This window comes from Pundamilia nyererei, unplaced genomic scaffold (assembly GCF_000239375.1).
Source record: "Pundamilia nyererei isolate P.nyererei 1_Seehausen unplaced genomic scaffold, PunNye1.0 scaffold00262, whole genome shotgun sequence".
Taxonomy (NCBI): Eukaryota; Metazoa; Chordata; class Actinopteri; order Cichliformes; family Cichlidae; genus Pundamilia; species Pundamilia nyererei.
The window spans coordinates 258,809-272,958 of record NW_005187663.1 but is presented as its reverse complement, the minus strand read 5'-3'; the positions used below and the strand labels follow the sequence as shown (position 1 = coordinate 272,958).

The window sequence follows — 14,150 nt, the reverse complement described above, 5'->3', positions numbered from 1 at the left end:
CAAATGATCCCCACACACTGGAAATTGCAGCGAACTTATCAGTCTTTGCTCGATCACTGCGGGTGGACTTGTCATCAAAGCGTAGGTGTTGCATGATGTCTTGGAAGCGGTTTCGTGCCATAGTTCCAATTATCTGTGGGTTTCCCAGGTTTGCTGACCAGCAGTCATTTAGAGATGGAACCCTGCTAACCCCCCGCAAGATGACAATTGCAATAAATGCCATTAGTGAGTAATGGGGTTCATAATGGATAAAAGGAAGTTTTTTCAAAAAAGGAGCCACATTCAGGTAAAAGTGTAAAATCAAATGATCCGTCAATCAAGGATAATGTTGGATCAGTGTTTCAATATTTATATATCTTTTATTAGATGTACATGTGATTTGGTTATTTGCCTTTTGGTTGAAAGTACACTGAGAGAGGACTTTTTTATTAGTGATCTTAATAGTATCTTTTTTCATATTAATGTAATTTTTTCATCTAATTGAATACAATCTATTTGTGTATGACTGTCAGTCCAAAGAGGGAGAGAGGAAAGAGAGGAACATGAGAAGAAAGTACAAGGTCAGGAAGAACAGGTAAGGAAACAGACAGGGAACAGTGACAGGCAAAACAGAAACTGTTAAACTGGCAAAGAAAAACAAACAAACAACTAATTTTACTCGTACAATCTGGAAGTTGTGTTCTCCCTATATTAAAGCTGCTGTACAGAATCTGCAAAACAAACTGGGTTGAAAACTTTTTTGACCCTCTTTAACAACATTCCAACATAACATTATCATTGATTGGGGAGATTAAAATTAATGATATATTTTTATGTGGTTCAGCCATAACTATACTAAAAGGGCCACTTTTAGAGGGTGGTCTCGTAGGGTGTCTTGCATTGAAATCTGCTACAATGACCCGGTTACTGCGTTCACCAAATATCAACACAATTTCGATCCACTCCTCACGTGTTAACCTCTTTGATATGTCAATGGCTGTGAACAAGGAGAAACTTGTAAAAAACTCATGAAAGAATAAAGCTACGTTGAAACCAAGCACACCATTGTTTTTCTTGTGACATTACCAATAAGTTTGATGTGTCACATGACCCTCTTCCTATTGAAAAAAACAAAGTTGTATCCAAGATGGCCGACTTCTAAATGGCCACCATGGTCACCACCCATCTTCAGGAGTTTGCCCCCTCACATATACTAATGTGCCACAAACAGGACTTTAATATCACCAACCATTCCCATGTTATTACGGTGTATCCATATAAATGGCCCACCCTGTAGATCAAGTGTCACAGCCTGGCTCAGTGGAAGGACAGATCAGGAGGCCACACATGATATATATTTTTTTCAAAAGTTAAACATAGTAAAACTAAAATAACCATAAAGATCGATGAATTCAGTAGCGTATGTAGTGTCTGACTCTCTCCAGGCTCCCCAAATGAGGAAGCACCGAGAGACCTCACAGTGTCACACAAGCTAGTCAGTAATTTATAAGTAATTTATTCATCAGCACCTGCAATGATCAAATAATGTTTGTGATGCTGAAAAGTAGCATTCTGCATAATGTGCATGTGTACTTACTCAGTACAGCTTATGCATTATTAAGCTATTTAAGCAGGGTTACTGTATAACTTTTTACTGAGTAAAAGACTTCATTTTAATGTTTTTCCCAATTTAAAATGAAATTATGCAAAGATAAACTCCTGTGTAGCAGTGAGCTGTAAAAGTCATCCCCCCCAACGAAAAGGGAAAAGAAGGGGTAAAGGGAAAAAAGGAAAAAGAGGGAAAAAGGAAATCAGGTGGTGCCATCAGTTATTTTCCACCACTTGGAGGAACCTGTGTGTGTGTGTACAAAGCGAGAGAGGGAGAGCGAGCGCGAGCGAGAGCGAGAGCGGGTGGGCGGGCTCTGGCGCAGCTCCATCCCACCTCGAAAATACCAACCAGGTGCTGCAGCTTCTTCCTCCTCTGCTGCCCGCTGGCCTCCCACATGCTTGTGGACGTGAGTCGCTTCAACGCTGCTTTGACGGAAGCCTGCGGCAGTGAGCAGCTGCTATGTGCTTCCACTGATTGACACACCGCCGTGGTGGATTCCGCTCGGACGGACGGACAATAGGCAGCCCGGTGCAGCAGCAGCTTCTCGTTCTTAGCCGGGGAGCTTTTCCAGCATTCCTGTCCGGGAATTCTGAACTCACCGCGGCTCCAGATGGCCGGACACGGCTGGGAAGACTGGTTCGAGAGGGAAGAATTTATCGGACAAATCAGCGATATCCGAGTGCAGAACCTGCAAGGTAGGAACATCTCCGCTACTGTAGTTTGAGTCCACAGAACAGTGCGGATGGCCTGGCCACGCATGCACCAGCAGAGTGCACAGTGCGTAGAAGATCGTTTTATTCTGATGTGGGGAACTTTTCTTTTGTTGTATTTGGCTGCTTTCACTTGCAGCACGAAGGTTCCAAACTTTCCAAACGGAGCTCACAAACGCTTTGTTCCACACTGTGCGCCCAGGAGCCTCACAGACTCAGTGACCCGGTGATCTGCTGTGTGGAGGCTTTTATTTACTGAAGTGCACTTTCAGTGTACTCGACGTATGCGGTCCCTGATAGGTATACTCTTTTCAAGACTAGTACACTAAAGATTATTTTAAAAGGGAATGATCATAGAGCTGCAGTAATTAGTTATTTTATTGTTGGCCTACTTATTTGAATTATTTGTCTATTATTTGAATCCAACATAGAATCACTGGAGTGGTCACACAGTAACCCCCCCCCGCCCTCTCTCTCTCTCTCTGTGTGTTCATTTTCTAAAACCATCCAATCCCAGTAGTTGATTAGACCAGGTTCACTTCCAGAGAAAAAATAACTTCCACTAAATCAGAGTGCACTAGTGTGGACACTTGTATGTCATCACTGGGTAAAGTACTGCTGTTGCTGTCTGAATGACTTTTGTATTGGCCTATAATGCTCCTGCAGAAATGTGGGGAGGCATCCGGATATGAACCTGCAGCTCAGGTTGAGGCGTCCTGACTTCCTCAGTATGTATTAGAGCCAGCTTTTCAAGCAAACATCTGTGTTCTTGTCTAATAAGTTATAACACTTCTTTAATTGGAGTGTGCTTAAAAGCCAGTGTTAAAATGTGAGTTGTCTTAAGATTGTTTTTCATGTCACACATAAAGCAAAAAAAGTAACATAACAGTTTTCATAATTTCCCTAAATACTCCTCAGAGAAAGCAATCTTGTGGTTTTTATTATAAGAAGGGGGGCATGAATGTGTGAGCTAACATGTTGTGGATTGATTCTTACGGACAGCTCTTCTGCCTGTGTAGGTGCATTACATTCTATTTTTCACTCCTGTGGGTGTAAGAATGGCTCTCTCTGCCTCTTCTCCAGAAGCAGAGCACATGTGAAAAAGCAAAGCCTGCTGTGGATTTTAAGTAATTTAACACCACTGTTGAACAGTGAAAACATCTTTAGATGTTTAATTCCACTGCAGTCACTGAAAATCTCTTATTTAGCTGCCAATCGACCTGAATAAGAGCCAAACATGTTAAATGAAACCAGGTTATGCAACATGATCAGAAAGGTGTGTTTTGTTATTTTGACACACACATCTATGTTCGGTCATTCTCAACCACCTGTGGCGTTTCCCATTTTGACCTCGGGACTTCCAGACCATACTCTGTATGGATGTTCTTGTACACTGTGCAGGCCACTTGGTTAATGTGTTCCATGTATGCCTTGCCTGCTAGCATCTTGCACCCTGCTGTTATGTGCTGGATTGTCTCTGGGGCATCTTTACACAGCCTGCACCTGGGCCTTACCTGGTGTTGTAGACCCCAGCCTCTATTGATCTTGTACTTGGAGCTTGTTCTTGTGCTGCTATGATTAGTGCCTAGGTCTTTCAGTTCAGGTTTGTTCAGCCACTGGTAGGATTTCTGGATATCAGCCACTTCCTCTATCTGCCGGTAGTACATACCGTTCAGGGGCCTGTTCCTCCTCTTCTTTCTCTGGTTTCTGCTGCCTGAGGTATTTACTCAGGTATACTCAGGTTTTTGTAAGGAAAGAAAACAGACACAGAATATTATTGCACAGCATACTAGCAAATCCACCAAGAAATCATGAAAGAAAAAGAAAATGAAGGCACGGGTATGAATCTTACTGGAATGTTGTGAGAGGATTCAAAATGATTTAATCATGTGCATCATGGTTTGGTACAATCTAGACTCAAAGCGACGGAGGGAGTGTAGTCATGTGTCCGGCTCATAAACCCAAGTCCTGCTGTCTCTACGGGAGCATGTGCTCTAATGAGAAGCCCGCACATTCTCAGCCATTCATTCCTATATGGTTTTAAACAAAGCTTTTCCCATGAACATGGACATGTCAATTCCACCTTCTTAAAATGCGCCAGTTTGCCGCTTTTGTCCCTCTTCTCTGCACGAAAGCTCGATGAGCAGCTATCACTTTAAAACAATGGCCTGGAGGTTGTTACATAACACAAAATGAGAGGGAGAACGAGAGAGAGCAGCTCTCTGTGCATAACAATATTGAACGTTCCCACACATCCCACACAGCTTTCTGTCCTACCTCACTGGGATGTAGGTTTCTTTCTGAGTACAGTTAACATTGCTGGTTTGCATTCAAGTAATACATTACTAAAGAATTACTTTCTGCTAGTTTATACCATAAACACGGGATGATTCTAAACTTGATTATGATGTGCTGAATCCTTGTGAAAAATTCATTTGCTATGAGTGTGATTTCATTTAAATGTACAGGACTGTCTACAGAGCTGTATTCACATTCCTTTACATTTATCCCACGATGACCAGAGTTTATTTTTCAGGTTGTTTCCACTCGTATCACTCAATCTTTGCACAGTTGTCACAGGTGTTCCTTTTCGATAACAGCACGAGTCCCACTATATGTTCTCTATTTGACCCTTTCCTTCAAACACACGCTGAACTATATCCTCATGGCTTTTTCTGTGGTCTGCTTGATGTCAGGAAATTATTTTGGGGGAAAAGTAAGTATCAATCTCTGTCAAAGTTGGCAAGTCTAAGAAAGCATAAAGGATGAGTTCTCGAAAATGTATTTGATTGCTGTCTCCTGATGCTCTAGACTAGCCTCAGTTACTCCTTCTGAAGTTCTTGAGTTGAGTTTTGGTGACACTTCTCTCAGAGCTGTGGTCATCACTGTTGCTTCTGCACTTTTTCCCTGATAGATTTTTTTTCCTTCCAGTCAACTTTACTTAAATATGCTTTGATAAAGCATTCTGTAAACAGCAATGACCTTCTTTTGGCTTTCCCTGTTCATGGAAGGTGCCGATAGTCATCATCTGGACAACTGTCGACTTTGCAGCCTTCCCCATTATTGCCATCATCTGTACTGAGGTAGAGAGAGGTGCACAGTATTTATACAGTTTAAACAGAAATGTACTGGAACTTAATAAACGTGGATAATAATAATAATAATAATAATAACAATAATTAATATTAATAAAAATAATGAAGAAAAATAAAGAATAGTGGTTTTGTGATTTTCATGAGAGATAGATATAATCTATTAATATAAGATATAATCACAAAAGTTAAACAAAGATATATTACATAAGAAATGTTGGTATATTGCTATTCATGTGTAATGAATATTAAACGTACATCAGAACTCAATTTTTTTTAATTAAATGGTGGAAAAAACGAATATTGAACAATACTCAGATTTCTAAATGCATCATTGTATTTCTTATTGATGCGTACCATTTTAATGTGTCCCAAGACATTATAGACCGGGGGTGAGAACTCCAGGCCTCGAGGGCCAGTGTCCTGCAGGTTTTAGATATCACCGTGAGTCCACACACCTGAATCACATGATCAGTTCATTACCAGGCCTCTGGAGAACTTCAAGACATGTTGAGGAGGTCATTTAGCCATTTGAATCAGCTGTGTTGGATCAAGGACACATCTAAAACCTGCAGGACACCGGCCCTCGAGGCCTGGAGTTCCCCACCCCCCCTATAGACCCTCATATTGTCTGTGTACTCAGGTCCATGGGATCCTGTACTGATCCTCGTTGTTTTCAAGAGAACTGACTGGTCAGTAGGCTGTGATTTTTATACACGAAATGATTATACCCAAGCATAGCCTACAAGCGTAAGCAGATTGGGTGTGCAATAAAAGATATTATAATGTACCACAGTCGGAAAGCAACCCTGTTCATAACACTGAGAGTTAAACATGAAATTACCATGATAACCACCAATGTTGATTCATAGTACAGGCCTGTGATCTGTGCATTACTATTTACAGTCAGACTAGAACTGCATATAAATGTAAATGTTTTCTTTTGTCTGATAGTGTTTGACTTTGGACAGTTTAAACGTTTGTCTTTTGCTCTGCAGGAAACCAAAACCTGGTTTACCTCAAAGTCACATAATACTACTCAGACTACTAACAGCAACCAGAGAGCTTCCAGTACCGGCAGCTTTTCCTTCAGTGAGTCTGCATGCTCAGAATCAATTTAACATAGTTACACACTTTTAAAATCTAATCTGGGTTTGCACACGCTTTGGTAACCCTGAAAAAAAAACAAAACAACAACAACAACCAAGCAAACGTGGGGTTCACCCACGCCAGACGTGCTGCTGCGCAGCCCTCCAAGATCCTGACTGTGCGTCACTGGAAGTGGACGAAGTGTGCGACTGCTGATGTTTATTGCTTGACAAGTGGGTCAGAATGCAGCAGGAAGCAATAACAGAGTTCACTGGGAACAGGAGAACTGTGGAAAAAAACAACAACAACAAAAACTTCAGACATCAAAAAATAAAGCATCAAAAGCACAGTCAGTAACTGCAGTGACTCTTTTCATTGTTTTTAATACTTCAGCTCTTTGTATGTTAGAACCTTGCTCTCTTCCGTGGTCGGCTCATGGACCAACAACAACACAAGCAGAGCGGCCCAGACACCAGTTGTAGCACATACTTTGTGCATTGCCTCTATGTGAGAACAGAGCTCACTGCAGGCAGACGGACAGGGACACACTCTCACTGCTCGACCATAAGACCGGCTCGAGTCTCCATACACTCACTGCTATGAGGATCCTGGAGGTGAACAAAGGTCTCGTCTTTTGAGTTCATTCTTGTTTGCATTTCCTGCGGGCAAGGCATGTATAGACTTTAGATTTTGCCTTGATACAGTAAAAAAGCCTTCACTGCACAAACACTCTCTAGCCTGAAACTTATAGAGTAATAGACTCCTCCTTTGTGTGTGCACATTGGACACACAGCATAACAACCAGTCAACTTTAAAGCTTGTGCTGTATTCACATACAAGCTTCTCCCTGAGCCAACAATGGGAAAATCTTTGTAATTAACAGGGTGCACATCATTTCATTACACTGCTCTAACACTCGTGTATACAGCCTTGCATCCATTTTGTAAATGTACTATTTTATGTACTACATTCCACAAACGCATAAGAATCTCCAGAAAAATAGGCCTGCTGACTGAAATATACATTTGAAAACATCCAAAGGGCAATTCAGTTAAGCTTCAGCTCAAAGACACACAGTGAAACAGAACAGAGAGCAGCAAAAGACAGAAGATTAGCTGTAGTTCAGGAGGCTGAGCAGGGCATCTACTGAGTGAAAGGTTGGTGGTTCAAGCCCTAACTGCTTCAGTCTATAATCTAATATATAACCTTGGGCAAGTTGCTCTCCGATACATTCATACATTCATTCATCTGAGTGTGAGCGTTAAAGTATTTCAATATAGAAACAAAGGGCTCGTATGAATGGGTCAATTATGTCATGCTGTATAAAGTGCTTGGAGGCTCAGGTAAAGTAGAACAGTGCTATATAAGAACCAGTCGATTTACCATTGACTTTACACTGAGCTGAAATGAAATCCTAGCACATAAGTCAGGAAATGAAATTTGATCGTTGTGCTTTTGCCCAAGAAAGTCTATAAATGGATTTTTGGATATTTATTACAGGTCAATAGAGTTCAAGTTCGAGTAATCCTCTCTGTTGTGTTGAACAGAATCTTTTAAAGATTATTAAAGAGCACTGGCTTGGTAAAGCGAAAGTGGAAAGGTGCAGGGATCTTTTGCTCTAAAAGGCAAAACAGGATGCAAATCTGTGAGGTTGCATAACTTTGAAGAAAAAATCTTTCCTGCTTTCATGAAAACTCCACGGTGGTTGTATATCATTCATGTTAAGAAGGTTTCTTCAATTCAGAGGATAGCAAAGTATCACAGTATATCTTTACACATTACCAAGAGCTGTGCGTGGCTGGGCAGTTGGCTGCAATAAGAACGGACAGATCAGAATATTGTGACTTTATCAGATTTCTCAGAGCTACTGCACTGTAATCCTGATTGTGTGTTTGTTGTAAAGATTCTTGTTTCATTTGCCCCTTTCCTCACGCTCCCTTGCCTCACCAGGACCACTTTGCTTCCTCTTTTACTTTCTCACCACTGATTGGCTCTGGAGTTTGTTCCTTAATGGAACTCACCTGGCGCACATTATATAAAGACTGCACTCACTACCAGCTCACTCTTTTCACTCCCACATGGGGCAGCAGCTGAGAGTTAGCAGTCCATGTGGGTGTCCCCTTAAGTTAAGCTATCACTGATAATAACGAAATAAACCGAGATATACTGCAACAGATTGATGGCTGTTTCATTTTGTGTTCTGAGCAGAGGACACGATAATGATAATTTCAACCTTCCTATGAACCTCGTAATTAACAGTATTGCGATGGCGGGTGGGCAGAGTGAAGCAATTTCTCTCCTCCTTAAAATATTGATCTCAGATGAGCTCAAGTCTCAGTGACCTTGACTTTAAGATCAAGGTCAGAGGTCAAGTGTTTTGACAATCTTGTGAATGCGATAATTTATTTTTTGGGGGGACCATTTTTACCATGATGAACTACTCCATAACAATTTTAGGAACTTTCAGAAGAAGACTTGGACTACTCAAAGTAAAATAATCAAACCAAATCTCTTGCATCCCTAGTAAATACTACTGAACAGTTTTGATCTGTAACTGTAGCAGACTTTAACCAGAAACAAAATTATTCTTCACTCTAAAAGATAGCAAATTGTGATATCCCTTTACATTTACTGTAGACTGGAAAGCATCAGGTTTTAATTTGTCCAAAAAGACAAGCTTTTTCAGTGGAATCTCCGTTTGCCCAGCTGTGAATTATAACAAAAATTCATTTTGCCCAGTCTTACTTTAACTTACTCCTGTTAATGGCTGTGTTTAACATAGTAATTACACAATGAATGACCACTGAAAGTCTGGAAGAAGCTCCTTTTCAACATTTATTCCCACTTCCTTGTCTAAAAATAAAGTGCTGGGTAATGTAAGCCTGGTTTTGCTCAGTTTTCATCTGCAGTCTGTGATTGGCCTGGGAAAGCTGGTTTTATGACATGCACATGATTCAGAAATGGTGATGAGCCATGTGCCTCATTGTTACTAAGAGATTATGCTCTCAGGTTGACTTGCCGCCCCCGGGGGTGTTCACTGAAGAGGTGTAAGTGCAACAGAAAAACATCCACCCAACCACTGAGCAGGGATCGCTTTTCAATTCTCCACATATTCAACCTGAGGTCCATCTCTTGATGCTTCACTCGTTTCTTTAAGCATCCTTCATTTCGAAGCTATTGCCTCAGTTTTTGATCAAAACTAGTGTTCGAGCTTTGTTGAAATAGTGGCTGGTTTGTATAATTTGCTGGAATTTAGATGATGTTTAAAACAGGGTGACATGAGCCAGTTTATATTGTGTTCAGCTCTTATATCAGTTCAGAATCACCCTCTGATTTCGTATGATGGCCCAAGGGTTAGGAAGGTCGGGGGTTCAAATCCACTGAACGGCTACCCTGAGGTACCCCTGAGCAAGGTACCGTCCCTACACACTGCTCCCCGGGGCCTGATTTGCGTCCGCCCACTGCTTCACAGAGTGAATGGGTTAAATGCAGAGAGTAATTTCCCCACAGGGATCAATAAAGTGTACATTATTGTTGTTGTTGTTGTTATTTAATCACAAGCTGTTGTTTTGAAGCAGAGTTGCACACTTCTCTGCAGCTTCTATCCTCCTGTTATCCCCCCAAAACCCCATCCCCTTAGAGGCTGTGTCAGCTCCCAAACAGACAAAAAACAAACTAAAAGTTAGTTTTTTGTCTGTTTGGGAGCTATGTTTAAGTCAACAAATGACTTAAACATAAGAAATCACAAAGAAAGAACAATATAGTATCCATATCTTCACAAAAGACTAAAACATTGAAATGTGGATTATTAAACATTAAGTCCCTGTTAGTACACGAATCAGTAACTGATCAACAAATCGATTAACCCGGCCTTAGAGAAACTGGGTTACAGCAGGATGATTACTGGTTGTTGTTGTTATTATTAACAAGTTTTATTTGTAATCATCTATCGTCCACATGGGCCTAACCCAGAGTTTCTGTCTGATTTCTCAGACAGAAATTTCTTCTTATCCATGCCGTCACTCTGAGAACGCTTTTCAGCTTGCTCTAATTTTCAGTATTAGTTCACAGATGTTGGTGTCATTGGCAGCAAACTGTATGATGTTCTGCTTTCACTTCACCTGAAATGTTCATTCAGCCTCCTGTGTCTGATCTTCTGATACAAAGACACTTGGCCCATTCGACCATAGCTGGTTGTGTATCAGGGCCTTTGCTGTTTGCCTTCTTGTGGGAAGGTCAGCTGGATTAACCCTCCCCAGGATGTGTGACCATGAAGATAAATTGGTAAGCATCTGGACGTCGGTCACTCTGTTTGTGACAAATGATTTCCACCTTTGTGCAGAACTGCAAATCCATTGTGAAGTGATCTTATTTTATCTGGCTTTCCTCAGTCTTCAATGAGATGATCAAGTTGTTTCCCAGTCTTGATCCAGTCAGGGCTTCCCATGAGCTCCGGACGCAGCATTTATTTATTTTTTTTATTTATTTTTTGGATGGATTTAGATGTGACTAAGCTCATTGTTGTTTCTCCTTCTTGTTTTTTAGCTTGCAGATATGCCACAGCACTGTATGCTTTCTCACTCCCTTCACAGAACACATGTAGTTCCAATTCATAATTATTTTGCTGCATGCTGGTTTGGTACCACCTTGGTTTGGTGAGCCGATGTATGAATAAGTGAGTTCTGAACACCACTGTTTCCATTCTCGGGCCAGATCTGGTGGCAATTCTTCATCCCAGGAGAGCCCCCTCTCCCACTTCCATTTCTTGAAATGCACATGATGCTAATGGTAAAGTCATAAGTGCGTGTTGAGGAATGCAGAACACTTCCTTTAGTTCCTTTCCTCTCTGTTAAAAACCTGACTAGTGCCTTAAGGTCAAAGGTAAAATCGTTAGTCTCTGGCCTCCACACTGATTCAAGTACTTTAAGTGGTTTTCCATTTGTCTCAGGTGCCAACATGTAGTTTGTGGAGCTCTCCTTATTCATTTGCAGAGCTTCATACCTGCAGCAGCCAGTTTTGTTTGGCAGTTGTTGTTCTATGATGTGCTTCTTCAACCGTGCGTGTACTTGAAATGAATTCATCCACACAGAGTGACTCCCTTATTGTATTCACAACTTGTGGTTTGTATGTTTCATATTGCTTTAGGTGTCTTTGAATCCTAGCCACAAGCACAAATGGGCTTGGTGTAACCCCAAACACCAGTCTCGTCATCCTCAGAATGCACAGGTGTTCATTCCTTTTACTGTCGGTGTACCTGAGAGCCACAAGAACCTGCCAGGAAGGCAACTTTATGTTTCTACATCTAATAAGAACAATGAGCAGATCTGGATTCAAGTTTGGCTCTGTAAGTAAGCAACCATTCAGCAATGGACAGCTGTCTTCATGGGACGACACATCGAGGACCACTCTTAATTTGGTGGTTACTTCTGAGCACTACATGGTGAGGCATATATCTTGTCTCGCATCTTCTGCTATGTTCTGCTCTAAATAGTTCTGCACCAAATCTGCTGAACAATTTCTGTTCACCAGGAATGGCCAAGGACACTTGTGGGGTCTCCACAGCTTTTATTACAATTTTCTGCCTAGGATGCCAGATATTTTGTAGCAAGACCTTTACTGTGATTCATTTTGACCTTGTGGGAACAAAGGAGCCAAACATGTGCATACATTCTGAATTTGTATTTTGTTTGTTCCATTTCCCTTCCATGCTCGTCATCTGCCACTCTTGCAGCTTCGGCTGTGCCACAACGTGAATCTTGTTTGCTCATTTCTCCTGGGTTTCAGCATCAAAAAATGTTGTAGCAAATTCTCTTAGCCAAGCAAATGGACAGGACGTCAGCTATAGAGACAAATGTCTTCATATGAGTCTTCAACATGGCGTACAACACAAGCACAAAATATAATGGCTTCTTGATATTCTTAATCTGGATTACCAAGCATTTAGGCCCATGGCTAGTGTTAACTTAAAGTCATGATCAGAAGTTTAAATAAACAGGACAAAGACTGAGCTGTTTGGCCACAATGTGAAGAGGGTTAAAGGTGAGGCTTTAACACCTAAAAACACTGCACCAGCAGTCAAGCACGGTGATGGTTGTGCAGTGTTTTAGGCTGTATGGCTCAAAGCACAAAGTGGATGGAATCATGAAGGAGGACAACTTTACGCCTTGATGATGTCAGTTATGATATGGGCCTCCAGTATTATGTGGTGATGTTGTTGATGAACATAAAATTCTCAAGTCTTCTAGAAATGTTGAAATAAAAAATAAAATCTGACAAAATAGTTGTAACACATTTTAATATCAGTGAGTAGCTTAAAAAGTAAAAAGTTTGTGGCAAACACGTGTGATTTGATGTTGATGTTGATGTCAGTTTTATCCTCTCATCCTATGACACGAGAGATAAGCTTAGTCAGTCGTGTCAGCAGCGTTTGTTGTTCTCTGAAACATTTTTAAACATTAACCTAATAAATGGCTTCCTTGAGGATTTATTGATGCTTGCAGAGGAACAGGTGCAACTCGTGCACCAACATCAGTGACCACATAAAAAATAGTCTGGGGCTATTTCTTTGTTTGACTAGCGTGCCACGTCAGAAAGGGGGGGTGTGAGCATATTGGCTTACTGGTGAGTGTGAAAGACATGAGCAAAGAGATTAATAACTGATTAACAATCATGGACACTAGTGGTGCTGGCTAGCATACAGGGCTGTGTTGAGTCTGCATCATTGTAATCCTTTTTCCCTCCATCCACAAAAAAGGAGGGGTTGTTCCGTTGGCCAAGTTATGTGGACCAGATGTTACAGATCTTACAATTCAGTTTTATTTAGACAGCGCCAAATCACAACCACAGTCACCTCAAGGCGCTTTACTTGGCAATGTAAAGACCCAACAATAATAAAAGTATGGACATGGATTACCAATCCGTTTGAGCACAGCACAGCAGAGTGTGTGCTCTAATTGTTTAGATGGCTACCTTACTACGAGAACAGACTGAAAGCACTCTCCACACCGCTGTGAGTTGACCTCTGTATAGGGAGATAAAACAAACACTCTGTTCAGATCAGTATCCAGATTGTTTTTCTGTGTGTTTACTGTGAGACAGTCACAGTTACCTGAATTCAAAGGTGAGACCTTTGCACTGTGAAGGGCGTGCTTTCAGGTAGGGTTGGGTGATAAAACGATTAAAAGAATTACTGTGAAATAACTTTTCCTGGACAGACAAGAAGGGTTCCGCGCTGAACAAATCATGGGGTTGGAACAGAGTTAGAGCCATGCCAGTTTAGGCAGATTATGAGAAGCACATGTGCTAAAGTTCAATATACAGGGTGGGCCATTTATATGGAAACACTGTAATAACATGGGAATGGTTGGTGATATTAAAGTCCTGTTTGTGGCACATTAGTATATGTGAGGGGGCAAACTCCTGAAGATGGGTGGTGACCATGGTGGCCATTTAGAAGTCGGCCATCTTGGATACAGCTTTTGTTTTTTCAATAGGAAGAGGGTCATGTGACACATCAAACTTATTGGTAATGTCACAAGAAAAACAATGGTGTGCTTGGTTTTAACGTAACTTTGTGTATGTGTGTACGTACACATACGTACACACATACGTAAGTGTGTACGTGTGTGCGTGTGTGTGTGTGTGTGTGTGTGTGTGTGTGTGTGTGTATAT

The 14,150-nt window shown here is 41.2% G+C and overlaps 1 protein-coding gene across 3 annotated transcripts in view; it reads left to right on the top strand.

Moving 5' to 3' along the window:
- Window positions 1-1,877: 1,877 nt before the first annotated feature.
- Window positions 1,878-14,150, top strand: part of clmna (calmin a) — a 36,261-nt gene continuing 23,988 nt past the window's right edge. For all 3 annotated transcript variants that reach the window (XM_005750112.2, XM_005750111.2, XM_005750110.2), the window contains exon 1: window positions 1,878-2,283. In XM_005750112.2, coding sequence (XP_005750169.1) covers window positions 2,199-2,283 — 85 coding nt within the window. In that variant the 5' untranslated portion in view covers window positions 1,878-2,198. The remainder of the gene's footprint in view (window positions 2,284-14,150) is intronic.